Here is a 26,341-nt window from a genome sequence, read left to right on the forward strand (position 1 = left end):
GCCCTTGGGCACAGCCCGGGCACTCACCTGCTGGCAGCTGCTGGCCCAGGAGGCCCTGAGAGCACCCCAGTTTTCCGAGCGCCCGGCCTTGCTCTCCAGGTGCATCCGCAGTTGTGCCTCCAGCTCCTGGCTGACTTTCTCGAGGGCGTGCACCTTGGCCATGTATTCCACCAGGCACCCCCCCAGGTCCTCAACGGCACTGAGGTCCCTCTCTAGGCCTGGAACAGGTGCCGTGGTTCCTGAGCTCCGCAGGCCCTGCAGGAAGACACTGCTGATGCCCAGGGCCCTGCGGGTCACACGGGCGGCCAGGCCACTTGTGGACACACTGGGTGCCATCCCTACATAGACCCTGGGTGCTCGGACGAGACCACCCACAGCGTTGGTCCTGGAGGCCGGGGGGCTTTCCAGGGGAGATACCCGTGCTCCCCTGAAGGATGCCCGGTGCCTCTGGAGGGGCATGCTGGGGCTGGCCTCGGCGGGCGCCTCCACCACCACTCGCCTTGTGCTCATCACCCTTCTGCCTCTGCTGTGCCTAGTGGGTTTAGAGTCCAGTGGCTTTTGGTTTCCAGACCCAGCGTCCCTGCAGCCCGGTCACGGGTCTCTCTGGAAGCTTCCCTATCCCCAGGGCTGCTTTGTCTGCTATTTTCCATGAGTTTCCATCATTCTCCGAGCTGAAACAAGCCCTACCCAGGGCTGTGTGCAGAGAGGCACTCGTGCATTCTCTGCAGGGTCACGTGTCTGACCTCCCAGATTTTTCTGCTGGCGGTGGGGGAGGCTGGATCAGTGCCGGCTGTGGGGGTGGCTCATCTGGGTTTGTGTATTTCACTAACTAAGAGAGGGCAAGGCAGGCATCAAGCAGCCCCATTTCACAGATGAGTAAACTGAGGCTCAGAGACCTCAGATCACAGGCCTAGTGAGCCAGGACCAAATCCGGGTGTTTTAGGGCCGACTTTTGGACTTTCTACATTCTTGCCTGTGCTGTGTGTGTGAGTGAACGTGGATGGAAATGGATGTGAACCAGCTGTGGCCGGAGGCCGCCCCAGGGACTCAAGAGCAACAAACCAAGCCTGCTGCTTCCTTCACCCTCCCTCAGTCCTGGCAGCAGCTCCAGGTCCCTCCCTGGCATCTTTCTGCCCTTGAACACTGCCATTTATGAGCGGCTTGCCCTTCGGCGCATTCCTTCACCTCCCTGAACCTTACCTTTCACGCACCGGCCTGGGGAGGGTTCCTCGGACTGTCTAATGCGTTAGACAAGGGACCTTAGACACATTCAGGCGCCACACGTTAGGCACCTAGAATGCTCTAGTTGTTCCCTACACCTCTGTTTCCCCATCGGCCAGAAAACTAATAAATGAAAACAAAGAGGTTTTCCCGTAAGCTCTTTAAAGGTGCTCCATGGCAGGATTCAATGACACCCCTTGCGTTTTAATTCCAGCCGTCAGCATCCACTAAGGCATGTTGTCACGGTCACATCTCAATCACTTCTCCAGGCCCAGAAAGGACCCTCCAGCCCCCAGGATTGCAAAATGGACCCCCAAACCATTGCACTTGAGTTTTACCCTAGAGAAACCAAGTAACCAAAACCCAGAGCTGGATATTGGTCAGATCCTGCCACGTGGGAACACACCTCAAGTGAGAGACGGGGAAGGGAGTCAGCTTCTAGTGAGTGCTGAATCCATCCCAGTGCTGTGTGCGACTTCCATACTTTGTTTTCATTGAGTTCTCAATTCAACCTCAGGAGCTGGTACAGACTTGACAAGTACAGCCATTTGGGCTGCGCACTGCACAACTCCAGAAGTATCATCACATGTCCTAGGGTCGGCTATTATCCCTGTATGTGGTGAGGACCCTGCAAGCTTCAACGACTTGCTCAAGGTCCCCGGTCTAGAAACTAGCAGAGCTAGGATGAGAGGCTTTTTCTGACTCCTGGTCCAGTGACTTATCTAGGACCCCTTCTGCCTCCACCCACCCAGAGAACAGGGTACCTAACCAAGGTCACACAGGCAGAGTTAAAAACCCTGGTCACCTACCGGAATATTCTATGTGCTCTTCCTTGCTATTAGTACAACACAATTCCTTTTTTTTTTTTTCCTTCTACTTTGTCTACTTGAGATGATGAAGTTCCTTTATAAATATCAATGTTGGTTATATGATTAGCAGATTAAGGAACCAACTTGATCAAGTAAAGGCTGGCAGTGTCCCTTGTTTATTTAGATGTGGCATTCTTGCTGCAAATACCACCTCTGGTGCACCGTAAAGGGCCCGTGGCGCCCACGAGACTGTGTTATAATAACATCCTCCCAACACAGGTGACACTGACTGGGCCCCAGTCAGGAATTCCAGGATGTATCGTCTGTCCAAGGCTAAATGGAGGGTTCAAGCTACTGATGAAGTTGTTTGCACAGGTGTCATGTTTAGGCACTGTTCCTTTCTACAGAATGGTGACACTAAGGGGCCAGGTTAACTTCAGATTTCTCTGACACAAAGATATTTACAGTAAAGCCCTGAGTGCAGAGACGGAGGATGAGGAGGGGATGTACCCTCACTGACACCAATGTCTCCAAAGACCTGAAGAGAGACGACTCTCTTTTGGAGAAATCACAAACATGTTCTAAAGGACTGGTTTTATCAAATGATAAATTGCTAATTCCGTTAGCTTATCATGCTCATAAAACCCCTTACTGTTAAAAATGGATTAAAAAATACAGATGGACGTTAGGTGGTGCTGGTACTAAAGGAAGACTTAAAAGTTATTATAAAACGAAAAGAATGCGAAATGTATTAGCAACTTGATCCTCTGGCTAATAAAATAAGTTTATTTATATATACATGGTAGCTGAATTCTGTGGATAAGGAAAAATAAGTCATACATCCACATATGTATATAACATATGTATCTTTGATTACATATGCTATATATAAATTTTACTTTACAGATTTCTTTATATGTATACACACACACATTGATATATTAAATGCGATAGCTAACAGAAATATTATGATAAGGTTAAAAGGTCAGACAGCACACTGGAAAATGAATCTCAGAGCAACACTTAACCTGCTTCTTTGTGGGTTGAAGGGTCTTTGAAGAGAGACAACTGAACTCACATTAAGTAGGTTCATACGACATTGAGAACACACATTTTTGAAGGCCATTTTTTTTTTAAAGGAAAATGTAACAAGAAAGGAAAAAGTCATGATAAAAATACCACAGAAACAACACGAACATATGAATCAACATTCAAATTCAATTCCCAATCTGACTATAAGAACATTTATATTCAAAATATACTATCAAACTATTTTTCTTTTAGAGAAAGGAAGTGTCAATGCAGTTATCTTCTCTCCCAGCTACTATCTAGTAGGAGAAAAATGGAGAAGCAGCCATCTCTGGAAGCCCCTCTTGTGTCTCTGAGGGTCTGACCCGTTGGCCGAGCCGGACACAGCGTGGGCATGGGGGAGCAGCAGCCGAGCCCCGATGGGGGGTGCAGTGCGGGGGTGATGGGATGATGAGAGAGGGATGGCAGGTCCGCCTGCTGACCCCAAGCAGGTCTGCAGCGCCAAGGAGGGAGAGAATAATGTCTGCTCCGGAGCGATCCGCTTTGGCATTCTTGTTTTTTTTTTAAGATTGCTGGAGGAAGTTTTCAAAATTACAGCTCCACACCCCAAGGCTTCTATATAAACACGTTCCTCAGGGGCACATTGCGATGGCCTGTTGGGAAAACATAGCTGAACCCCAGTAAACATTTGCTTCTCGAAGAAAGGCAAGCATCCTCCAGCTCCAGGGCCGGATCCGTGTCTAAACCTCTCAAGGAAGGCACGCTTAACGCAGATGTGGGTGTCGGAGAGGAGGCAGGAATGTGCTTCAAGGGGAGTCTTTTTTCACCAAGGAAAGGCAGTCCTGTTAGCACAGCGGAAGCTCCCTGTCGTGACATTAGGGGACGCAGCCTCAGGACGCCTCATGTCCTCGTGGGTTCCTGAGGGCCGCGTGCTCCCGCCCGCTGTCTGTAACTCGGGTGGAATTACACTAGACAGCCAGTGGTGCCGTTGGGAGGTTACTCATCCTCTGCGGTGATGAGCTGTCCCCTCGTCCTGTATGAGTCTGCCATCTCCCCAGCCGGCCCAGTTCCCCTCACTGGTGCGCATACGAGGGGCGAGGAAATGGGGTGACACCGAATCAAGAGGCACCAGAGCTTTAAGCAGCACTCAAGGGCCGTGCACTTGACCACCTGAACATTCCACTTCTACTGGTCAGTCTCTCCGCTCACCTGCCCGGGGCTGCTGGGCCCCCCACGTGCTCAAGGACAGGTATTAAGAGAAGCAATCAATGCAACTGCTTTGCTTAGAAATACTTTATTTTATAAAGCCACGGATCGTTCTGTAAAGTTTTTTGTTTTTTAAACCACACTTATAAAAAAGATGTTGACAATTCTTAGGAAAAAAAAAGCTGAAAATGTTTCTCATTAAGTCAGGGTTACACAAAGATTATATTTATAATATATATGTGTATATTTATAATTTAGAGACGGAAGGTAGGGACCGGCAAAGCGGGGCTGCTGCCGTCAGATCTCCGAGACTTGGTCGTTTCCCACAAACAGCGTTTCTTGGCAGAAAGGGTTAACAAGGACCATCCCGGTGTCTCTGTAGTCGCCATTGGCTGGGGAGCGGGGCTCCGAGAGCTGGTCCTGGGGAGAGAGCGGGAGGAGATGCTGTAAGCCGGGGAGGGTCATGAGGTGGCCGTTCTTAAACAAACGTACACACGGGGACGTTTATTTCCACGTGGGATTGCTTGGTAAACATTTTTCATCAGCCTCACTGCCAACGCTGAGGCAGGGCCCTCTCGGGCTCTTCTTTCAGATTCTCACAGCAGCTTCTGAAAAAGATTTCCCGCTTCCTGAGTCACCCCACCTCAGATTGCCAGAGGTGGTATTGCTCTCTTCCTACACGTCTGAGAGGCCTCGCCATGCCCCACACACACAGCGCCTGGCTTACTGCCCTGGTGGGCACAACGCGGTCCACCTGGGCCCCGAAGTCTCATTCCCGCCTCTTTCTCATGGACTTCTGGGAGATCTGGGTGCTCTTCCCCCCTCATCACACTCCACACTTGCCCACCTCTTTCCTCTCCTGCCACCAGCTGTCAGAGCCTTCCGGGGCTAATTCCTCCCCTCTCGAATCCTCCCAGAGCCTAAATTCTTGCCCCATTTCTTGTACACTAGGTGTGCTGAGCTGAACAGATCTGAATCTGTGTGTGACTGTATAGTAGGTGGTAAGTAAAGAATCCAGTCTGTCTACACAGGCCCAGGAGTGGAAAAGCCTAGAAACAAGTAGTCCACTGCTCAGGTCATCTCAATGGTTTTGGCCTCAATACCAAGGAATGTAAGCATTTGTGGGCCATGAAATGGCTGTACTCAGGGGCCGGCCAGGTGGCGCAAGTGGTTAAGTGCGTGCGCTCTGCTGTGGTGGCCCAGGGTTCCCTGGTTCGGATCCCGGGCGCGCACCGACGCACTGCTTGGCAAGCCATGCTGTGGCGGCATCCCATATAAAGCAGAGGAAGATGGGCACGGATGTTAGCCCAGGGCCAGTCTTCCTCAGCAAAAAAAGAGGAGGATTGGCAGATGTTAGCACAGGGCTGGTCTGGCTGGTCTCCTCACAAAAAAAAAAAAAAAAGAAATGGCTGTACTCAGACTCAGGCCCAGGTATAAATTTAGGGGAAAAAGTCATAGCTTGTTCCAATTCTAAACAACCGAAGTTTCAGAACCTGCAGGGCCTTTCAGGGTAAAGACTCAGAACAGGCCCAGGTATAACCGCCTTAAGCCAGGCTTGCTTAGAAACACCTCCACTTTAAGAAGCCACAATGAATTCTCTGAAGTTTATTTTTAAACAAAATATACACCATTTTTGAGGAGGAAATATTGCTTTATGGATAATGAGGAGAGAAATGAAGAAAGGCCATTTGTTGGTAAAATGTCTTTCCAGAAGACAAGAATTTCCTTCAATGTCTGGATTAGCTGAGTGCCCATCGGAGGGTGACACGGGAGCAGCCCTCTGAGTAAGGAGAACAGGGCCGTGTCAGCGAGGGGACAGAAACCCTCCTCCTCCCCGGGGCTCCGGGCTGGGCTGTGGAGGGAATTCCGGACGCTGAGACCTGGCTTGTCGTCTTACAGTTCTCAAAGTGTTCACCAAGCGTGAACCATGTGGGGATGCATCACTGTGTAAAATAGAGGACGTTCTTTAGAAAATAAGGCAAGAGAGAAAGAAGAAAAAAGGAGGAGGGGGCGGGGAAAGGAGAAAGCATGGCAGTCTCCCAGCCCCTCCCGGGTTTGTGTTTTGCTGCCATCCTCAGCCCGGAAGGGGAGCAGGGCACCACAGAAACCTACTTAGGCAAAGCACTTGGCAGCTAACGGGCAGGTGGTGAGGTTGCGGCCAGGACGGGGAACGCGGTGGAATACGCCCTGTGACCAGTGTCCCTCTGTGGGTGGTCTGCAGTGCCTGCGTGTGCCCAGAGAGCTGGAACAAACTGGCATCGCTGTAAATAAAGCAGAGGGAGGGGAGCAGACCCGCTGGGAGGGAGGGAGGGAGGGCGGGATGAAACCCACTCTGAAGCCAAACCGAGCTTTGCGCTGCCGGTTCTACCGCCACCTCCGGCTCCTGGGGTCTGACTGGAGGGGCCGCCTCTTCACCAGAGCCTCCGGCCTGTGTCTGACGGTGGCCCTGGAGCTCTGGGCTGGAGTGACTAACTGGGATGCTGTGCAAGCAGGGCCCTTTCTACAGACACTCACAAGCACTGTGCTTTGGCTTTGGTTCTCATGTATGAATTTGTCAAGAGAAGAGGAGCAACTTAAAGTCCGAGTTCAGAGCCCACACTCAGAGCGGGGCCAGCCCCTTTGCCAAGTTACCCATGTTTTCACTCACTGTAAGAGGAGGACTTCTGCTATGTGTGCACTGACCACACTGAAGGTCAGTGCATCATGAAGCCTGTCCCTTTGTTGGTCCTTCAGTTACAGTTTCTTACTGAGTGTCCACTGTGTGTTAGCCTTTGGCCTGGGCGACAGGGAAACTGTGAACCAAACTTATGTGATGAATATGACCAAGTGCCGTCCACGTACTGGGCACTGTTCCAGGTGCTGGGACAGAGCGGGGAGCAGAACGGCAGGGCTCCGGCCCTCAGGCAGCTCACGTTCCAGCAGAGGAGCTGGACAACGAACCAGTCGCCAGAGAGAGCATGTGCACTGTCAGGTGGAGAGAAGTGCTCGGAAGGAAAATAAAGGAGGGAAGGGGTCAGAGACCATGGCGGGGAGGGTGGGCTTCTAATCTGTATGGAGCAGTCAGGGAAGGCTCCTTGAAGAGGCGGCACTGGCACAGAGACCTGAAGGAAGTGAGGGATGGAGGCAGCCAGGAGAAGAGCATTTCCAATAGGCGCAAGAGCAAAGCTCTAAGGGGGGGCGAGCTCACTGTGTTGGAGGAAGAGCAGAAAGGCCAGTGTGGCTCAAGTGAGCGTGTGACCCATGGGAAGCCTGGCACAGGGGGTCAGGGAGGTGGGAGGGGCCAGCATGTGAAAGGTCTGGTAAGAGGAATCTGGACTTTGCTCAAAGTGTGAAGAGGAGCCATTGGAGGGTTGGGGGCCATGGCTGACCTGAGGTCCTGCCTTGAAAAGATCACCTGGCTACTGTGTGGAGGACAGACTGCGGGAGGCAAGATGGTCGCGGGGAGTCCTGTTTTCAGACGCTACTGCAGCAATCCATGAGTTGAGGGATAATGGTAGCTTGGACGAGGGAGCAGCAGTGCAGGTGGTGGGAAGTGCTCGTACGTGGGAAGAACCAAGAGGACCTGCTGACAGACTGGATGTGGGGGGTGTGAGAGGAAAAGGCGCCAGGCCGTGCCATCCACATAATGAGAAACACCGGGTGAGCTCTGGGATTCTGGGGAACTCAAGAGTTCCATCTTGGCCATGCTGAATTTGAGATGCCCCTTAGACATGCGCAGTAGGAGCTGGGCTTATGAGTCTGGAGTTCAGGGGAGACATCAGGGCTAGACTGGAAATTGGTAATCAACGGTGCAGAGGTGGTAGTTAAGGTCATGGAATAAGTAGAAAGAGAAGAGAAGCAGTGAGAGGACTGAGCCTGGGCACCCCCGCGATTAGAGGTCAGAGAAAGGACAGGGAACCAACGGTGAGATTGAGAGGGAGCTGCTGGGAGGTGGAGGAGAACAGGACAGGACGGGGCCCCAGGTGCCAGTGAAGAAATGTTTGAGGAGGAAACAATCGACTGTGCTGATGCTGCTGGTAGATCGAGTAAGGTGACCGGAATTGACTCAGAATTGACCCCTGGGGGGTTTAGCAATGTGGAGGCAACTGGTCATTCTAGTGGGGCAGAGAGATATGAAACTAATATCAGACCAGTAGCTATATAATTACAACTCTGATAAGTACCGTGATGGAAAAGCATAAGGAGTTGCGACCATATGACAGAAAAGCCGACCCAGCCTGGCAGGTCGGGGAAGGCCCCTCTGAGGCAGTGACGGTTAGACTGCGCCTGAATGATAGGTAGGAGTCACTGAGGTGAACAAGGGAAGGGGGTGCTAGGGAGGGACAGAAAACATGCCAGGAGAGGAAACAGCTTATGCACAGCCCTGGAGTGGCAAGACTTGGTGCCGTAAAGGAACAAAAAGAAATACAACGTGGCTGGAGCTTACCAATGAGAGGGAGGGGGCATGACGTGAGGCTGGAAAGTTGGGCTGGGGCCAGGTCCACCTCACAGGCCCTGTAAAAGACTTTGCACTTGAACTTGAGAGCAATAGGAAGCTACCGAAGGGTTTTGGGCATGGGAGTGATGTGATCACACTGATGTTTACAGAAGCTCCCTCTGGCTGCTGTAGGGGACAGATCTGCAGGGGAAGAGGGGACTGTACCTCCAGAAGAACTCTTCTCAGCTCTCACCACCTTTACTCAGACGTCTGCCATCTTTCTCCTGGGCCATCCCAAGTGTGTCCCAGTTGATCTACTTATTTCTAGTCTGTCTTTCTGTCTGTCCTCCCATCCACTCATCCGTCCATTAAACCATCCTTCCTTTCCTTCCTATCCATTCATTGATCATGTAGAGTACCTTCACCAGGCCATCAGCACAATCTTTCTAAAACTAGTCACACAAAGCTCAAAACTTTCAATGACCCTCTGCTGCCCAAGACTAAAATACAAACTCCACTCAACCCCATTCAAGGCTGTGCCTAGTCCACCTACCTTTCCTGCTGCACCCTGGCTTCTGCCCTACCTCTGTGTGAGAGTGGAAAGGGCACGGACTCCATGACCAGAGACCCAGGTTTAAAGCCCAGCTCCCTCACTGGCCAGCCAGGCGTTTTGGGCAAACACTTCCTGACCCGATGTATCCTTTCCTGCCATGATACGCCATGGCCAGCACAAACCCCCACCTTTGCTCAGGCTACTCCCTTTACTGGAGTACCTGTCGAGATCCATCTATCCTTCCCGGCACCTCCACGGGGAAGGCTTTCCTTGCCTGGGTTTCCATGGCTTTCTGTAACTCTTCTTGTCTCTCTCCTAGTTTGTTTTGTTTTCGAAGGATGCTTGGGGTTTGTACCTCAACTGCATCTTCGAACCTGGGCCCCGAGAGCAAGCTCTCCTCTCCACAGTCCCCAGACAGCGCCTGCCACAAAACGGGTCCTCAATGAATATTTGTTGACTTGTTCCCAGAAACACGAAGTCCCAAGAACAGTGCTTCCCAAACTTCAACATGTGCATGAAGCACTGGGGATTCCTGCCAAATGCAGATCCCAATTCCGCAGGGCTGCGGTGGGGCCTGCAGCCTCCTGGTGCTGGTCCCTGGACCAGGCTTTGAGGAGCAAGGCCCTGAGAAATGAGCAGACGCTCTCCGGCTCTCGTTGGAGCCTGTGCTTGTGCCCGCAGGGGCCAGCACCTCCAGGGCACCTTTGGTCTGGGGCTTGTTACCTCAGAGGTTCCGAGGGACTGGATCTCCCGTGGTAACTCCACGGCGTGCTTGCTGAAGTAGTCCATGGTGATGGCGTTGTTCCAGTAGCTCAGGTTGTTCTCTGGGTTGGCCGTCTTCTTCTTCCTCCTCAGGCAGCACACTGTCAGCAAGACGGCTGTGGGGAGAGCCCAAGTTAGAGAGACGGGAGGGAGGCGACAAGCACGGAGCCCACACTGCTGAGTGGCAGATGCCAGGCTCCAGGGGGCTGTGATGGTCATACAGTCAGCCACCTACCTCTTTCAATAATTCATTTGTATGTTTAACAAATATCTTTATGTGCTGAGTGCCTACTTTGCGCCAGGTGCTGGGGAGACAGGGAGTGAAGAGAAGGCTGCCTGCTCTCATAAGCGTCCCTCCTGGTGTGCGTATGGAAGGGCGCAGAGAGGTTCTGACAATATGTAATAAACGAAATGAATAAATAAGGTAAATTCAGATGGTGATAACTGTTCAAAGAAAATAAAACAGGTTGAAGGGAGAGACACAATGGAGGGGAGTTGGGGAGAGGCTGCTTCAGAATCGTCGTGAAAGGCTTCCCTGAGGAAGCGACGACCTTCGAGTTGAGAATAGGACGTGGGGAAGGAGCTAGCCACGTGTCGAACAGGGGGGCAATGTGTTCCAGGCAGAGAACAGCATGTGCAAAGGGGAGAAGCTTGATGAGTGTGGGAAGAGTAGCATGGCGGGAGTGGAGTGAGCGCGGGGAAGTGAGGAGGAGATGAGACCAGAGCAGAGTTGAGAGGCTGCATCCACAGGGCTTAGGTGCAAGAGGCCTGGAGGTGATTCTGGATATCTGTGGATGCTGCAGGGCCCCTCCTTGAGTCTGCTCAAAGCTGCGCTGCTGGACTGATGGGGAGAGTTCTCAGAGTGGGTGTGGGGCAGAAAGTGGGCTGAGCCCAGTGAGCTCTACAAAATGAGCCCTTGTTTCCACAGAAGGCCTTGAAGGCAGAGGCTCATAGAGCAAACCACTGGCTGGAGGTCTTGGACTCAATAAAACAGCTGCTCTGCATCACCAGCGCCATCATCCAAGCCGCTAGCACTCACAGAGTTTCTGTGCCGGGCAGAGTTCCATGCACTTTAGGAATATTAATTCATTTAATTCTCCAGTACAGACATGAAAACAGACTCAGAGAGGTGAAGGGACTTGCCCAAGAGCAAATCCAGACATCTGGACTCCAAAGTCTGTGCTCTCAACCACCCCGACTCTGCCTCACAGACACTGATGCAGAAGCCGCACTGCACAGACAGGCCTGGTCAGGGCTCCACGCAGCCTAACCGGTGACCCCGTCTGTTCAATCTCAGCCTCGTGGGGCCCTAGGAGGGAGGAGCACGTTTGGACGTTGCTGATGAAGCAGGTATGAACAGAGGGGCTCGGGCATGCCGACAGGGAAGGTTTCTGAGGTCAAGAGGCGGGGAGGCCTGTCCAGGCTCACACAGTGGGACAGGTGATGCAGTCACAAGGGCGACAGGAGCCCTCTTGGGGAGAAGCCAGAACGTGAGGACGAGGCTGCTCCCGCCCAGGCTCACCATCACTGGAGCCGGCAGGGCGGCTGGAACTCCAGGCCAGGGGTGGGCAGGGCTGCACCCAACATTCTGGAGCTGCCAACCCTCTGTGCTGGGGAGAGGAGGCCCCAGGCTGCGCTGGGCTCAGAGGCCAGCACCATGATGGCAATGGCCACCAGAGGGCAGCAGAGGGCCAGCTCTGTCCACAGCAGCCCGAGGGTTTGGCCAACACGGGGGGGGGGGGGGGGGGGGGGGGGGGGGGCGGCTGTGCATGCCAGGGTGTGAGGTAGCTGCAAAAGCAGCCCCCACACCGGCTGAGGCCTCGGGGCCCACACTCCAGGCCCCCGTGGGCTGACAGAGGAATTCTGTAGCTCGCTTTCCAGCCGCTGGCCTTGCTGGCATCTCAACCCGAAAAGGCCTCCAGACAAAGTCAAGAGATCGGGCAAGTTTCCATTCCATCCATCTGCTTGGATCAAATTTGCTCACCATTCTTCCAGGTCCCCTTAAAAAAGTTTTAAGGAGATTTCTGAATGTTTGAGTTAAAAGGAATTTTAGACTGGCTGGTACAGACTTTTTCAAAATTTGTGGGGTCTCCTCCCTTCTTTTCTCCAGAGCCCTTTCTTCAACTGATTGGGGGAGGGATGGGGGTGAAGGGAGGGCTGCAGAGCTTAGCCTGAAATCTGCTAACTTAGGGCACCTCCTCAGCCTACAGATCACTATGGTCCAAGCAATCCAGCTGACTTGCCACAGGTCACAGGCCAGTAAGTGGCAGGGCTGTGGCAAGAGCTGAGGTCCTATCTCCCTTTTTCTGATGTCTTTATTTTTTTTAAATTTATTTTTCTTTTTATTTTTTTGGTGAGGAAGATTCACCCTGAGCTAACATCTACTGGCAAACTTCCTTTTTTTAAAAAAAATTTTTGCTTGAGGAAGATTAGCCGTGAACTAACATCTGAGCCAATCTTTCTCTACTTTGTATGTGGGATGCCTCCACAGCATGGCTGATGAATGGAGTAGGTCTGCACCCGGGATTCGAACCTGCAAACCCAGGTCGCCGAAGTGGAGCGCACAGAACTTGAACCACTCGGCCACGGGGCCGGCAACTGGTGTCTTTATTCTTCACTGTCACTACTTTTCTCTGCTCCTGCAACTGCAATGGAAATAGCCTGGGGGAATTCAAGCTGGTGACACAGAAGCCATAAAGAGAGGGCTAGGCTGCTCCTAACCCATGCTGCTAACCTAGGCTGGCACAGGTTGCAGAATCCAGGTCCTCTGACCCCCAGTCCAGTGCTCCCTCTAGGCCCGTACTGCCCCTGGCTCTGGAGCTCTGGCCTGTTTAGGACACAGGAGCAGGATCCTGCTCTGTGGGAAAGGCTAGCATTGTGGTGGGATGGCCTGGGGTCAGGACAGGCAGTTCTATTCCTAGCTTCTCCTCCTCACATGTTGTTAGTGCTCCCTGCCTGATTATATTTCTCCCAGGGGGTTCCCAGTGCCTCTCAAGCGCTGTTTCATTCACATACTGGGAGCTGGCCTGGCTGTAGGAAGAGCATGGGTGTGGAGTCCAGAAGACCTGGGTTAAGTCTGGCTCTGGCTCTGCCACGTGTAACACTAGGTAGGTCCCTTCATCACGCTGATCACTATGGACTTCTCATGGCTGTAAGGAGAGTTAAAGAGATCATGAATGCAAAATGCCGACTGCACTGCCTGACACACAATTAATAAGAGTTCTCTTCTTGTTCTCCCAGCATCTTCCACAAGAGAGATCTAGAAAGGAAAACTGGGCTGCATGACAGCTGGGTGGCTCAAGGCCAAGGCTCCACCTGTGGTTTAGAACTGTCATTATTTCAGTGGTCTGACCTTTCATTTCAGAAAGGAAAGTACAGCTCAGACATACGGAGTCTCTAATATATTCCCAGCACTGACCCAGGTGCTTTACAGTCTGATTTAACCCACAAGATAACCGTCCGAGGAAGGTCCTGTTACTCTCCCTATTTACAGAAGCTCATGGAAGTTAACAAAACTGATTGTGATCACAGCTAATCCCTGGAACGTGAACCCAGGTCTCTGTGAGCCTCAGGTTGACACTCGCTGTCCTGGATGGTCCTTAACACTGGAGGGACTGTGCCGCAGGCACGCGGACACACTCTGTCTACTTCGCAGCTCTGTGCAAACACAAGGCGCACACGCACTCCCGTCCCGATTTAATTGAAAGCTTCAACTGTTCTGTTTCTCCGAAGGCAGTGGCCGTCAAGACTCAGAGAAAGTCAACGGGATCTCTATTTCCTCACGTTTTAAACCTGGAGCAAGAATTAAGCAAGCGCTCTCGGCTTCCCAGGGATGTCGGTGGGGAATCATCCGTGGCTTGTCAGATTTGACAGGGAGGAGAGGGTCACTGATTTTAAGATGGAGCCCTGGGTACTGTGCTGACACTTCTGGGAGGGACATGATTTCAGGGATGGGACCTGCTGTGTGATGGGAAATGGAAACGAAACACTGAGGACTCAACCTTTCTAAACACCTGCCATAAGTGCTCTCTCCATGGGCTGTGAGAATGCACAGCAAATCCCAACTACAGGGAGATGAACAACATCACCGTGTGACCCCTGCCATTTACTGAGCACCATCTCCACGGGAGACACTGTGACAGGACCCTACAGGGATCACGCCGACTTCCACAGGGTCTTTGCAGTGGGTGCTGCAGCCGTGGAAACGCTCCGCTCAGATCTGCTGCAGGGAGCATGGCTGAGGGATGCGCCCAGCTGTCGCCCCTCTGGATCCCCACCACGTACGTGCCAAGGCCACACATCCCGGGCTGCCCCCAGCCGTGACTGACTGCAGCAGGGGTGCTAGTGCAGGCCTGTTCCTGCAGGACAGGAGGCTCCTCTACTGGCCTGAGGACTCCCATCGGCCTGTCAGAAACTCGCAGAACCGCACTGCAGACCAAGACTCCTCCTTTCCAGGCCTCCGGCCCTCCCCCTCTCCTTCTGCAGGTGTCACACCTACATTGCAGTCTGGGGCTCTCCCTGCCTACTCTCCTCCTGCCCTTTATCCTTCCCAGGTGTTTCACCAATAAATCTCTCACAGGCCTAATCCTGTTCTGGTACCTGCCTCCTGAAGGCCCTGAACTAACACAGTGGACGTGAGTCCTATTTTCACAGGTAAGAAAACACTGGACCAACAGTTAATTTGTGCAACTCCCACAGGCGACAAGTGGGCAAGCTGGGATGACATCCAGGTGTGTTTGAGCCCCAAGCCAAGTGTTCTGAACACACCAGGCGTCCTCTCTAGTGATTTATGCAGGTTTAAAGTTAGGAAAGTCAGAGTGGAGGGAGCTCTGACATAGTTCAGTTTGGCACCCTCAGTCTGTAGATGAGAAACCTGAGACCCTCAAGGGAAGGACTGGGCCAGTGGTGCCAACTCGAGGGGAGAGCCAGGCTGTGGACAATCACCTCCCTCCTTGGGAGGCTGAGGGAGGAGGCCCAGGGGAGGTCTCAGGGTACGGAAGGAGGCCGGGCTGGACGTGAGGCCATGGGCCCAGGGAAACCAGGTTTGGGGGCTTACCGCCTGGCTCCCCATCCTGGCGGGTGGGAATATGCCTGAAGAAGCCCAACGAAGTTCCCAGCAGGGGCACGGGGTGGGAAGCACGGAGAAGAGCTATGAGAGCGTGGGCACGACACGCTGGTCCAGCCAAGGTGACATCCCCTGGACAACCTGCCTTGCCCCGCTTCTCCCCGTCCTCCTCCAAGAGGTTCATGAGCCCCAAGGAGACAAAGCTCTGGGTCACACTTCCTTCCTTCCCAATCTCTTCTGCTCTCCTCACTGGGCAGAGCACTTCTGACCCAGGTTTCCTTATACGATAACTACAAAGGCATCTGAGACTGTGACTAAAAGGTACATGTATACCTTCAGGCTTGACTAACACTCAGAGAACAACTAACATAACCAAGAACCATGCGGGCACAAGGATGCATTCTCTCTCTGAATGCTACCCTGACGCTCCCGGGGACTTTACTGTACGTCTGAAAGGAAGCCAGACTACTCTAGGGCAAGACGCACACGGACCCTCGCGTGTTCAGGGTCAGGGAGAGGTGCCACTCTGCTTCGGCCAGGCTCACCTTGGACTGCTGACCAACATCTGCAGCTGGCCTGTTTCCTGCTCTCATCCTCCACAGAGCCCTGTCTTCAGGGAGGCTGAGTGAAGACACGCTCAAGAATGGATGTGGTATGTGCAGGACTTGCCAGGGAGCCTAGGAGAGCCACAGAACCCACCTCCTGATGAACTCAGCACTGACAGCGGTGAGCGAGGACCAATTCGGCGCCAGGCCGAGGCATCTAGTGGGAGGTGGTGGGCTCTATGTGTCCTGATGGTGGCAGCAGAGACCAGCTCAGGAGCCACATGGTCCCCTGCTCCAGCTGATTGTGGCCTGGATCCAATCAATTTTGGTGGGCAGCACAGCTGAGAATGTATGTGGCTGTCTCTGGCATGGCTCAGGGGCTCAGGAGACAAGGCATTTCCAGTCCTGGCACATGTCTCCTTCCAGCTGTCGGGTGCGGCTCCCGATCTGGACGGGCAGGTGGAACTGATAACATCCCTTCCTGAGCAGGCCTGAGATTTGCTGTGATCACCCATTTCCACCAGAAACAGGGATTCACCCACCTGCCCAGCAGTCCTGGCCATCTCAAGTCTGGCTTCTGGTGGATGGAGAAAAGCAGGGCCAGGGCTGGTCTGAAAAGCCAGCTGTGAGGAAACCTATGTGTGCACTTTGCTACCAGCCCAGACTGCCTGAACTATCTGGCAAACTGGCAGAGGAGGAGACCCTTCTTTGAGGGCTGCTGAGTGAGCTCTAGGATAAACGTAGCTGCTGGGAAGGTCTGAAATATGCGGCCCTTAGACCTGGAAGAGTCTGCTCGCCTGATGACTAGAGTGGGGTTGGGCCGTGAAAGCAGCCTGCACATTTACTCATCTGTGCTTTCAAAGAGCACAGCGTTCTGAAGAAATATTCTTCTATCTTAACATCCCTCTTATAGGGGCCTTCACAGGAGTTGCGGCCATGACCGAGGACAGGGAGCTGGATGTGCAGGCGGCCAGGGCTGAGGCAGGAACCTGGGGGAGTGACGGCTTAGGGCAGACTTCCACGTGGATGGTGGAAATGCAAGACAGATGCCAAAGGAAGTGGGGTCTGGGTTCCAAGGGGACTAAAAGAGTCCACTTTGACAAAGGTTCATATCATCCTTTACAAAGTACTATGCTCTGTCCCAGCCCCTGCAGGCTCCTGTCAGAGTGCCGGAAGCATTCTCGAGCGCAGTTCCAGGCTTGCTTTTGTCTCGGCTGGCATTACTATGCATGGTTTAGGCAGCCAATGGGTTTTCCGGCTTTGCAGTAAGATCTGATCTGATTTCAAACTCATACATAGCAGAAGGGCTGGAGAAGTCTTTTTAGAATTGCAAACGCAGGTGGGTGTGGCCTGTGGCATGCCGGCTAGATGTGCTCTGTGCTGTCTGGCCCAAGTGGAGGGAGGCCCAGGTGGGGAGACAGCTCTAGGCGCTGGGGAGGGAGCCACATCACATATCCCTGATTCCTAGCGCTTGGCACAGTGCCTGGCACACAATGGGTGCTTGGGAAAGAGTATGTGGAATCAGACAAACAGATTCTACCATCGGATGTGGGCTGACTCATGTGTGATGGGGACCCTGGGCAAGTCACTTCACCTGGGGACTTACTCCCCACCTGTAAGGTGTGTCCCTTCCATAGCGTGTTTGCTTTTTCTGTTTTTATTTCATTCCTCTGACTAGTCTGTTTTAATGATGGAATGATTAAAAATAATGGGAATTTACGCTGTAAACTAGAGCCTCTAGACACACGTAAAGAATGGAAAATCAGAAAGCTGTCTCTAATGTGGTTACTTCTCAAACATGACCATTATTAGTAAATTACTAGCTAATAGTTCTACATTTTATTATCATTCTTATGTTTCAGAAGTGGGCAAAGTTTTAAGAACACACGTGTGTTTCCATGAGAGACAATAAAGCTGCTTAATGAAAGAATGAAATATGCAACCTGTAAACATTTTCACTTTTCCTGAATTAAGTCCTTGGGAAGAAGCAGGCCGCCTGCTCCTGAAATGGAAAGTTTGCTTTGCTTATCAACTAGAAGGAGACAGAAAGCTGGGAGAGGCGGCTCCTGGAAAGAAGCCAGACTCCACATTAGAAAAGATCTTGTTGGAGTATGATGCCAAGGAGAAATCACGTTCACGTTACAGGCACACACCTTCTGCACTAACATTCAAACGACCCAACGCGTGAGGAAAGGCTTGGAGACCTGGCTTAACAGCTTCCTCTGTGGGAAGTTTCTGGAGTTTCGTTCCTCTGGAGATCAGGGTGAGCCCATGGTGTGATGTGACAGCACAACCAACAGAGCTGCTGCCAGTGTGGGCTGCCTGAACATCACCAGTGTCCATGACAAAGGAGCCACCATCCACTCCCCTCTGCCACGGCCAGGCATGTGTGCAATGTGTGCTCCCTTGTGGGGGAGTGGGTACAAATGAGGCCGTGCAAAGCGGCAGATGCGGGGCAGGGCCAGGGCAATGGGGCCCTATGAAGAGACCTGAAGGAACTGGGATGAGAAGCTTGGAGAAAGAGAAAACTGCCCTTGAGAGCCATTCAGGAGTCAAATGTTTCAGGGGTTGGTAGATGGACTTGTTTTGTATGCTTTTGTCAGAGGGCATGGCTTAGGACCATGGAGTGAAAATTAGAAGGAGGCAAATGTCAGGCCCCCTGGAGAGAGAGAGAGCTGGGTAACAACCTGAGCCGTCACAGCATGGGTTATCCGATGAGCGAGAAGCACAGGAGGTGTCTCACCCCTGGAAGGGTTCAGAGGGAGGCCAGATGATAACTGGGGTGTGGCGGGGCTGAGATCAGTGAGAGTTCCGGTGAGCTTATCAGAGAAACTCTAAGAACCTAGGATCAAGTATGTGGGGAAGCCAATGGAGGCGCTAAGGTTCTGAACAATTACATCAGGTTCTTTATGGAGATGTCAGGAGATAGCCTCCTGACCCCTCATTAAGGGGGGACAGGTAGCAGCAAGGAGGTGCTGGTGGCCTGGGGAGGGCCCTTCTCCACCAACACCTGTGAAGGCCAAAGACAAAGATGAGGTCCACACTGCGACCAGCTCACACCACCCAGGAACAAGGACAACCGGGGGAGGAGAGAGGGAAAAGCTAAATTCACACTTAACTCGCAAGCCTCAATTTAGCTACAAGAACTGTTTTTGCCAAGGCTAACAGAGCTTCCTGCAAGATCAAAGCTTCATCTCTTCTTCCTTCTTGGGGAAAGAAAGAGAAGGAGGAGAAGAGATGAAAGAGGGGAGGAAAGACAGGAAGGAAGATGGGAGTGAAGTGGGAGAGGAAGGTGAGGGCTCTGCCCCTTGGAGGCCGTACATTAGGAAGTGCCAACTTTTATCTCTGGTGCCTCCGTGCCACGTCGTTACAGGCACCGGCAGGCAGCCCTTGAGGGTGTGTGGCAGGGTGGTGTCGTGACAAGAGCACTGGGCTAGGAGACAGGTGCTTTGGGCTCTCATCCCAGCCCTGCCTCTCCCTAACTCTGGGGTCCTGGGTGAGCCATGTCACCTCTCCTGCTTGTTGTTTCTTTCTGCGAAGTGCAGGGTTGAACTGGACTACCTGTAAGGTTCTCCCAGCTCCTGAGAGTTGTGCCTTCACGATCAGTGAGCATCCGAGCCACAGCGGCAGAGCCGAGGACTAGGGGTACGGAAAACCCATGATTCTTGTCCTGCCACCTTGTTTCTTGGGATTCTGGGAAGTTTTGCAGCCCACTTTGTGGGGGCTGCCCAACTCTGGGGCAAAGGAATTCTGGCGATGAGCAAGTTGACATGGTATAGGGAGAGGAAGGGGGGAGGGGGGAGGAGTGGGGACAGGGCGAGGCACTTACAGCAGGAGGAGATGGGCACGCTGATGGCCAGGATCACCCAGGCAATGTCCATCTTGCTCAGGCAGATAGTGGCTCTGTGCTGAGGTTTGTCCCCTTCGGCCACATGGGAGATGTTCGCTGCTGTTCCAGGCTTCCAGGTCCCAGCAGGGACCAGGCGGTTGAGGAAGTTTCCCGTGGCCGTAGACACCACTGTGGAGAGAGGACTGGGCACCCTGTCGGGCATGGAGGGGGTAGCCACAGCCTTCTCCTCGGTTCGGGAAACAGTGCTTTCTGAGACCCTGGGGGGGCGGGCTGGGGCCTGTGGGGTTGAGGATGTTCCCTGAGGAATCCCCTTGGAAGGGGCTGAGACACTGGCATCGAAGGCAGCCTGGGTGGGCCCCGTGGCGGCCGTAAAGACCCCAGAGCTGGCAGACATAGGTCTGCTGGTACGAGGGGTGACAGTAAGCCAGGAGTCACTGTGGCTGGGGCTGTCCTGCAGGTCACTGTGGGGGCGCTGAGAAGGCACTGGGGCAGGTTGTGGACTGGCAGGGGCACCTGAGGTTGCTGTGGCATTCAGCTCCCCTCCTTGGCTGGTGAAGGTGGAACCACCCCCCTGGTCTGCTCTGCTAAGGCCTGGTTTGTCCTCTGCAGGCACTGGGGGGTCAGTGGGTAGTCCCCACGAGGTCTTGCTGGGCGCCGCCGTTGCGGCCACTGTCTGGGTCTGTGGTGAGGACAAGTAATCCCACAGTGGGTTCCTAGGGGTGAGGGTGGAGGACTCAGGCTCCACAGACCCTGTGAAGTTGCCTTTGTAGATCTGAAAGATTTTCCCCAGGGGCCGCTTCTGCCCCAGATGTGTGGAGCTGTGATTTCTTCCCCGCTGGCCTTCCTTCCTCCCAGAGTAGCCACCGGGTGCAGGTGGGACAGGGCGTGATGAACTACCGGCCCCCCTTCGGGAGGAGCCTGGGGGCCTGGGGGGCCTGCGCGTGGTAGCCCGGGTGGGTGCTGTGGTGGGGCGGCTGGTGGCTCCCGTTGGCTTTGTCAGCAGAATGGAGGGTGCAGCCTCCCCCGGAGGACGGCCCTCTGAGTGAGAGGATGTGGTTGCCATGGCAGCAAGAAGGGGCTGTGTGGGCAGGGGGCCTTCAGAATGGGGGGTGGCTGCCGTCACCATGATGGTGGAGACGGTGTTTGTAGGAGGGTGTCCATCTGGATGGGGTGTTGCCGTTGCCATGGGAGCTTCGGCCTGTGAGGAGGGTCCATCGGGATAGGGGGTCGGTGTCACCACGGAGGCAGGGGCAGCCACCACAGATGAGTGTCTGGTAGAGCTGAGCAGTGCTGTCACCATGGTGCTTGGGGTGGTGCCTGAGGGGAGGACCTGAAGAGATTCCTTGGGAGATGGTTCCTGGGTGGCAAATACCAGCGCTTCAGTCAGTGCCAAGATCAGGAGAAAGCCTTGAGAGGGAGACAGAGAGAAGAAGTAAAATACCTGAGGAACGGCTCAGAGCCTGGGCCTTCCTAATCCACAAACCTGTAAAGCTCTGGAACTCAAGGGAAACACCAGGAGCATTCCTGAGGTCCGCCTGGCTGCCCTGACCCTCACCAGACACAGCATCGTGTGGAGGTGGGGCAGGTCTATCGGTTAGGTGCCGCCCCGCACTGCTGGGAAGAGAACCGGCCCCATGGGAACCAGCCAGCTAAACTGGCCAGGCCCTTCCTTTCCCAAATGTCTCTGAAGGCCATCAGCCCTCTGCCCACAGGCAGCTTCGAGAACAGGCTAGGGCTGGGGCTGGGAGTGGGAACATGGCTTGCGGCCTCTGAGTGCCTGCTGCCCCTCTGCAGCCAGCGAGTGGCCAAGGCCAGTCTGACCGCAGAGAAGCCAGCAGCTCCGTGTGAGCCACCCTGAGTCAAATGAGGAAGGCTTAGGTGGGCAGAGCTGACCAACTCCCATGCCTTTCCTGAACTTTCCATTTATGAACTAGACAAAGGTACAAACGGACAGACTGCTGTTCATTCAGGCCCTCTCCTCGACCCTGGAGCGCACAAGAATGAACAGGTCGGTTTCTGGCCCTGGATGAGCCCACACAAATCCACAAACATGGCAGAGACGTGTCAGTGCCACTGGAGAGTGACGAGCTGAAGGGGACAGGGGTCCAGAGGAGGCGACCAGATCAGGTGCCTGTAAAGCACTTCTCACAGAGCCTGGAAGAGAAGATGCATTCCGTACACACCAGCGGGGTTTACGGTTGTCGTCAGTGGTTGACTGCTTCTCCTGTGTGCTCCTGAGGCTGAACTCAGTAGAGGACTGCTGGTGGGGCCCAGACCTTTTGAGCAGGAGGAGCCCTTTTGAGCACTAAAAGAAAATCCTGGATTTCGCGTGACGGTCAGTGCGTATGCTTTAGTTCACTGAGAAAATGCACAAGGACAAAAACCTACACATCTAAAAACACTTCTAAATATGCGTGGATTTTATTAATCACAACAGCATGTACCTACCTTTAAAAATAACACCTCATGTACATGTGAGACATACGGTCTATTCAGATTATAGAGTGGAAGACTGGCCACCCCTGTACCACACATGGGCCGGGAAGAGCTGGGCCTCACAGGCCTCTAAGGCCTGATTCTGACCTGTGAACGCCTCCTTGTTCACACAACTCCCTCTTGGTCACCCTCATGCCCTTCCTTCAGCCCTGCTGGCCGCCCAGGCAATGGCAGAGACCTGTCTCCATCTCAGAACTCTCAGAGCCTCCCTCCCCCAATTCCAGCAGGATGAATGGCCAAAGCAGGGCCCTTGCAGGGGTTCCGGGGAGTCTGGATGGTCAGCAAAGCTGCCGACAGGGGACGGCAGGGGCTGGGTGAGCTTCCAGGAACAGAGAGGGAGAGATCATCTTCTGGTGATCTCCAGGATCACTACTGGGGCCACCTCCAACTTAGGTGTGGGGTGGAGTCTCAGAAGAGACCAGTGTCCCCCTCGCCCTGCACTTCTAAATTAGTGTGTGGTGGGGGGAGGCTGAGGGACTGCAGATCAAACAGAGACTGTAGCCCCCACCATCTCTAGGACCAACAGTTTGCCCTAAGCAACCTATTTTTTCTAAACTTTCAATTGCGATCTAAACCATACATCAACAGTGTGCTCTGCTCATTCAAGTCAGTCCTAAAGACTTCACTGAGCACCTGCTCCGGCCCAGTCTTGCACACTCAATTTAATCCTCACAGCCACTCGCCAGGGTAGGAAATTGAGGCTCAGGGAGATTAAGCACCACGTTCAAAGTCCCACAGTAGCAGAAGTATCTGAAACCAGGGCTGTATCCAAAATGCACACTTCTCCTGGTCAAGCAGCACCAATGGCGCAGGAGGAGAAAGGAGAGGATGGTAAATGGCACCCACAGAAGAAACAATGTGCTGCATGCTCTGACCAGCTCAGGGTTACTCAGCCCCTCCCGTGCCACTTAACACCACAGGGACAACCTATTCTCAGAACCCGTGGTCTTCACCTCTGATGTTCTGAGGGACATTCTCTTACAAGCCTCTGTTTGGCTCATGAGGGCCTTGGTTCAATACAAGTGTTGTTATGGACCGAACTGTGTTACTCCCAGGTGGGTATATACGTTGAAGCCCTAAGCTCCAGTACCACAGAAGGTGACTGTATCTGAGATAGGGCCTTTAAAGAGGGATTAAGGTAAAATGAAGCCATTTAGGGTGGGCCCTAATCCAATCTGACTGGTGTCCTTATAAGGAGAAGAGATTAGGACACAGAGAGAGACTCAGGAATGTTCTGCAGACAAAAGGCCATGAGAGGACACGGTGTCAGGGCAGCCCCCTGCAAGTCGGGGAGAGAGCGCTTATCAGAAAGCAATCCTGTCGGCACCTGGAGCTTGGACTTCCAGCTTCCTGAACTGAGAAAGCAAACATCTGTTGTTTAAGCCCCCTAGTCTGTGGTCCTGTTCCGGCAGCCTGAGCGGACTGACACAAGTGTCTCCCTCAGAGATCCCCCCAAAGAAGGAGAGCCGGAGACTGGGGCTTGTGCGCAGGTAGTTTATTTGGTGAAGTGATCGAGGGGACAGCCATGAGAGTCTGAGATGAGTGAAACAGGGAAAATCAATCCGAGGGCAGGTTATGAGCTGATGAGAACGGGCAACTCAAATTTGCTGGGGACCTCCGAGGAGCCGAGTAGACTACACCTCAAACTGTCCGTGTGAGAGGAGTCCTTACCAGCAGCTCCCACCCCACTGGCCCAGGGCTGCTCCATGGTGCTTACCCCCTTGCACTTCCTCACTCCTGCACGGGCCGGTGTGGCCAAGCCAGAACAGCACCAGGCAGAGGGCCCGTCAGGTTACCCGGGCGCCCAGCCGGTGGCTGCCGCAAGAGCTGGAGCTAAAATTAAGGGCCCAGAGGATTCCTGGGGTGGAGCACCAGATGTGTTCGCTACAGAGATCAGAGACCAAGGACACAGCAGTCCTTCGGCAGCAGCATCAAGGGCAGCATAAAGCTTTCAGAGAGACCCCGAGTGACCCCAGTGACAGGCCCGGGGGTGGGAGAGGAACCTCCTGGCCTCTAGGTAAACTTCTGCAGCACTCTAGAGGCCGAGGGGTTAACATAGCCCTGGTCTTTAAAATACTCAGGGAAAGAAATTCCCCTGACTTTCCCACCAGGAGCATTCCAGGGGCTAAAATCCTCCCAGCTGGGAAGTGGATGACTGGAATCCTTCTTGCTGTAAGACTCCCAGTGTAAGTAAACATGTTTGCCTTTGCTGCCGCTGTGTTTTTTTTTCAGTTGCCAGGACCCCCTTAAGTTATTTTTCTCTCTAGGCGGATTGTTAAATGACCGCTCAGCCATTTCTTCTTCTGACTTTAGAGTAAACCTTTGGTACAATGAATGGATCCTGCCATGCTGGGTGCAAAGAGGTTTCACCTGGAAGAAGACATTTAGCTGTCACAGTGAGAGGGGCCCTAGAGGGAACTGAATTCAGTCCCCTCATTTCACAGAGGGGGCAATGGAAGGAGTAAAGTGACTTGTCCAAGCACATACAGCTGGTTGGGGACACAGTCTGGATCACAGCTACTGCTTCAAAGCAACTTTTCATTTGTATCATAAAAACTGCCACAGTGTTGCAGCACCCAAACGCCTCCTTCAGCCTCTACTGTCACCAATATGGAAATCAGACAAGAGTTTACCTCTCCTCCTTGGCACAAAAGGTTAACAACTGAACACTGTCACAGTAACTGTGCAAGGCCTTCAACCCAGGCTCCCCTAACAGATGCAGATTTTCATTCAAGACCCTTTGTGCGGGTCTGCTCACTCCCGGCCTCACAATCTGGGGCGACCGCCTCTTTGCATGTCTTTTGCATAGATTTGCATAATAGACTCTGGAGGCTCTAACTGCAAATATGTAAGAGAGACTGAAACTAAAATCTAGCTTGACATGCTTTAAACGTGAAACAGATTTTTAAGCCATGTCGGAATAAAGACAAGTGTGTGGGGAGGTGGAAACCCACAGATTGATGGGTGCCCAGATGTCACAGGAAAGCCTCCTTCTACCTAAGATTCCAATGCATACATGATCCCAGGACCCAAGAGAAGGAAAGGCCTTCCTCCTGTTTATTTGGTGGGCTGCGTACAGTCCACATTGGCGTGATATTTGCATCTGGTAAAGGCAAGGAGGGAATAGGTGAAGACAGAAATGGCTAACACGTACCAAGTGCCTCCTGCGTACCAAGAGCTGCTCAAAGGGCAAAGCCTGTACTGACACATTTATATCCTCCTAACAACGTGATGAGGCAGGTACTATTATTAACTCCCTGTTGCAACTGAGGAAAAGAGGCACAGAGAGGTACGGGAACCCGCCTCCTTTCACTCAGCTGGGGACCGGCGAGCTGCAGCTTGAACCTGGCAGCTTGGCTACACTCTCCACCACTTGCACTCACTGTCTGCTCTGCCCCACCCCCACCCCACTCTGCACCTTCAAAAGCAATGATCCACAACCTTTCGGGAATTGATTTCTGTTATTGGTCTTTTGACTTTTCTTCCCTCTTACCTATTTTCTTCTGTCTCCATTTCAGGGCTCTGTATGACACACTGGGTATTCTTTTAACAAGCCAGTCAATTAACTTTATTTGCAAGTACCTGAGGGGGAGTCAGGGGGAGGCACTTGTACTAGTTCAATACATGGGCTGGAAACCCTGCTGTAATTCTCTCTTCTTCCCCAATCCTAGCATCTCATGCACACCACTGTTTAATTAAATTCATTGCATAATTTTCTCTCTTTTTTTTTTTTTTAAAGATTTTATTTATTCATTTTTTTTCCCCCCAAAGCCCCAGTAGATAGTTGTATGTCATAGGTTCACATCCTTCTAGTTGCTGTACGTGGGACTCGGCCTCGGGTTGGACGGAGAAGTGGTGCCTTGGGGCGCACCCGGGATCCGAACCCGGGCCGCCAGCATCAGAGCGCGCGCACTTAACCGCTAAGCCACGGAGCCGGCCCCATAATTTTCTCTTAAAATTGCTTACACACACACACACACACACACGACATATTTGTTACACAGATAAATTTTCCATTTACATATAAACAGAATTCTATCTCACTTTCCTTGTAATTTTAAATATCTTCTTTTAAGTAGAGCTTCCCTTCCCATTAAACTAGGTTTCTACTGCCAGATATTTTTCTCCATTGCCTCTAAACTCTTGTGACAGAATCACAGGAGTCTGAGAAGTCTTGCAGCCATCCCCCATCACTAAGCAAGATGGCAGCTCGGCCATCCTAGATGCTTGGTGTGGTGATTAAAAATCGCATCTGCAAGATCTCTGACACTCCTCCCACCAAAAGGTAGAGTCTGTTTCCCCTCCCCTTGAATCTGGGTAGGTCTTTGTGACCTCCTCAATGAACAGAATGAGGCAAGTGACACCACAAAACATCCCATGACACGGCA

At 52.9% G+C, this 26,341-nt stretch overlaps 2 protein-coding genes across 5 annotated transcripts in view; both read right to left on the reverse strand.

Annotated features, from left to right (window-relative positions):
* The window catches only part of BFSP2 (beaded filament structural protein 2), a 125,144-nt gene extending 124,634 nt beyond the window's left edge, over positions 1-510 (reverse strand). Inside the window, exon 1 of the mRNA XM_058550369.1 lies at positions 28-510. Within this exon, the coding sequence (XP_058406352.1) occupies positions 28-510 (483 nt within the window). The remainder of the gene's footprint in view (positions 1-27) is intronic.
* Positions 511-2,803: 2,293 nt separating this feature from the next.
* The window catches only part of TMEM108 (transmembrane protein 108), a 306,238-nt gene continuing 282,700 nt past the window's right edge, over positions 2,804-26,341 (reverse strand). For all 4 annotated transcript variants that reach the window (XM_058552994.1, XM_058552977.1, XM_058552984.1 and 1 more), the window contains 3 exons: positions 19,437-20,864; positions 9,959-10,113; positions 2,804-4,685 (listed from right to left, as the gene is read on the reverse strand). In XM_058552994.1, the coding sequence (XP_058408977.1) occupies positions 4,563-4,685; positions 9,959-10,113; positions 19,437-20,864 (1,706 nt within the window). In that variant the 3' untranslated portion in view covers positions 2,804-4,562. The remainder of the gene's footprint in view (positions 4,686-9,958; positions 10,114-19,436; positions 20,865-26,341) is intronic.

This window comes from Diceros bicornis, chromosome 2 (genome assembly GCF_020826845.1).
Source record: "Diceros bicornis minor isolate mBicDic1 chromosome 2, mDicBic1.mat.cur, whole genome shotgun sequence".
NCBI lineage: Eukaryota > Metazoa > Chordata > Mammalia > Perissodactyla > Rhinocerotidae > Diceros > Diceros bicornis.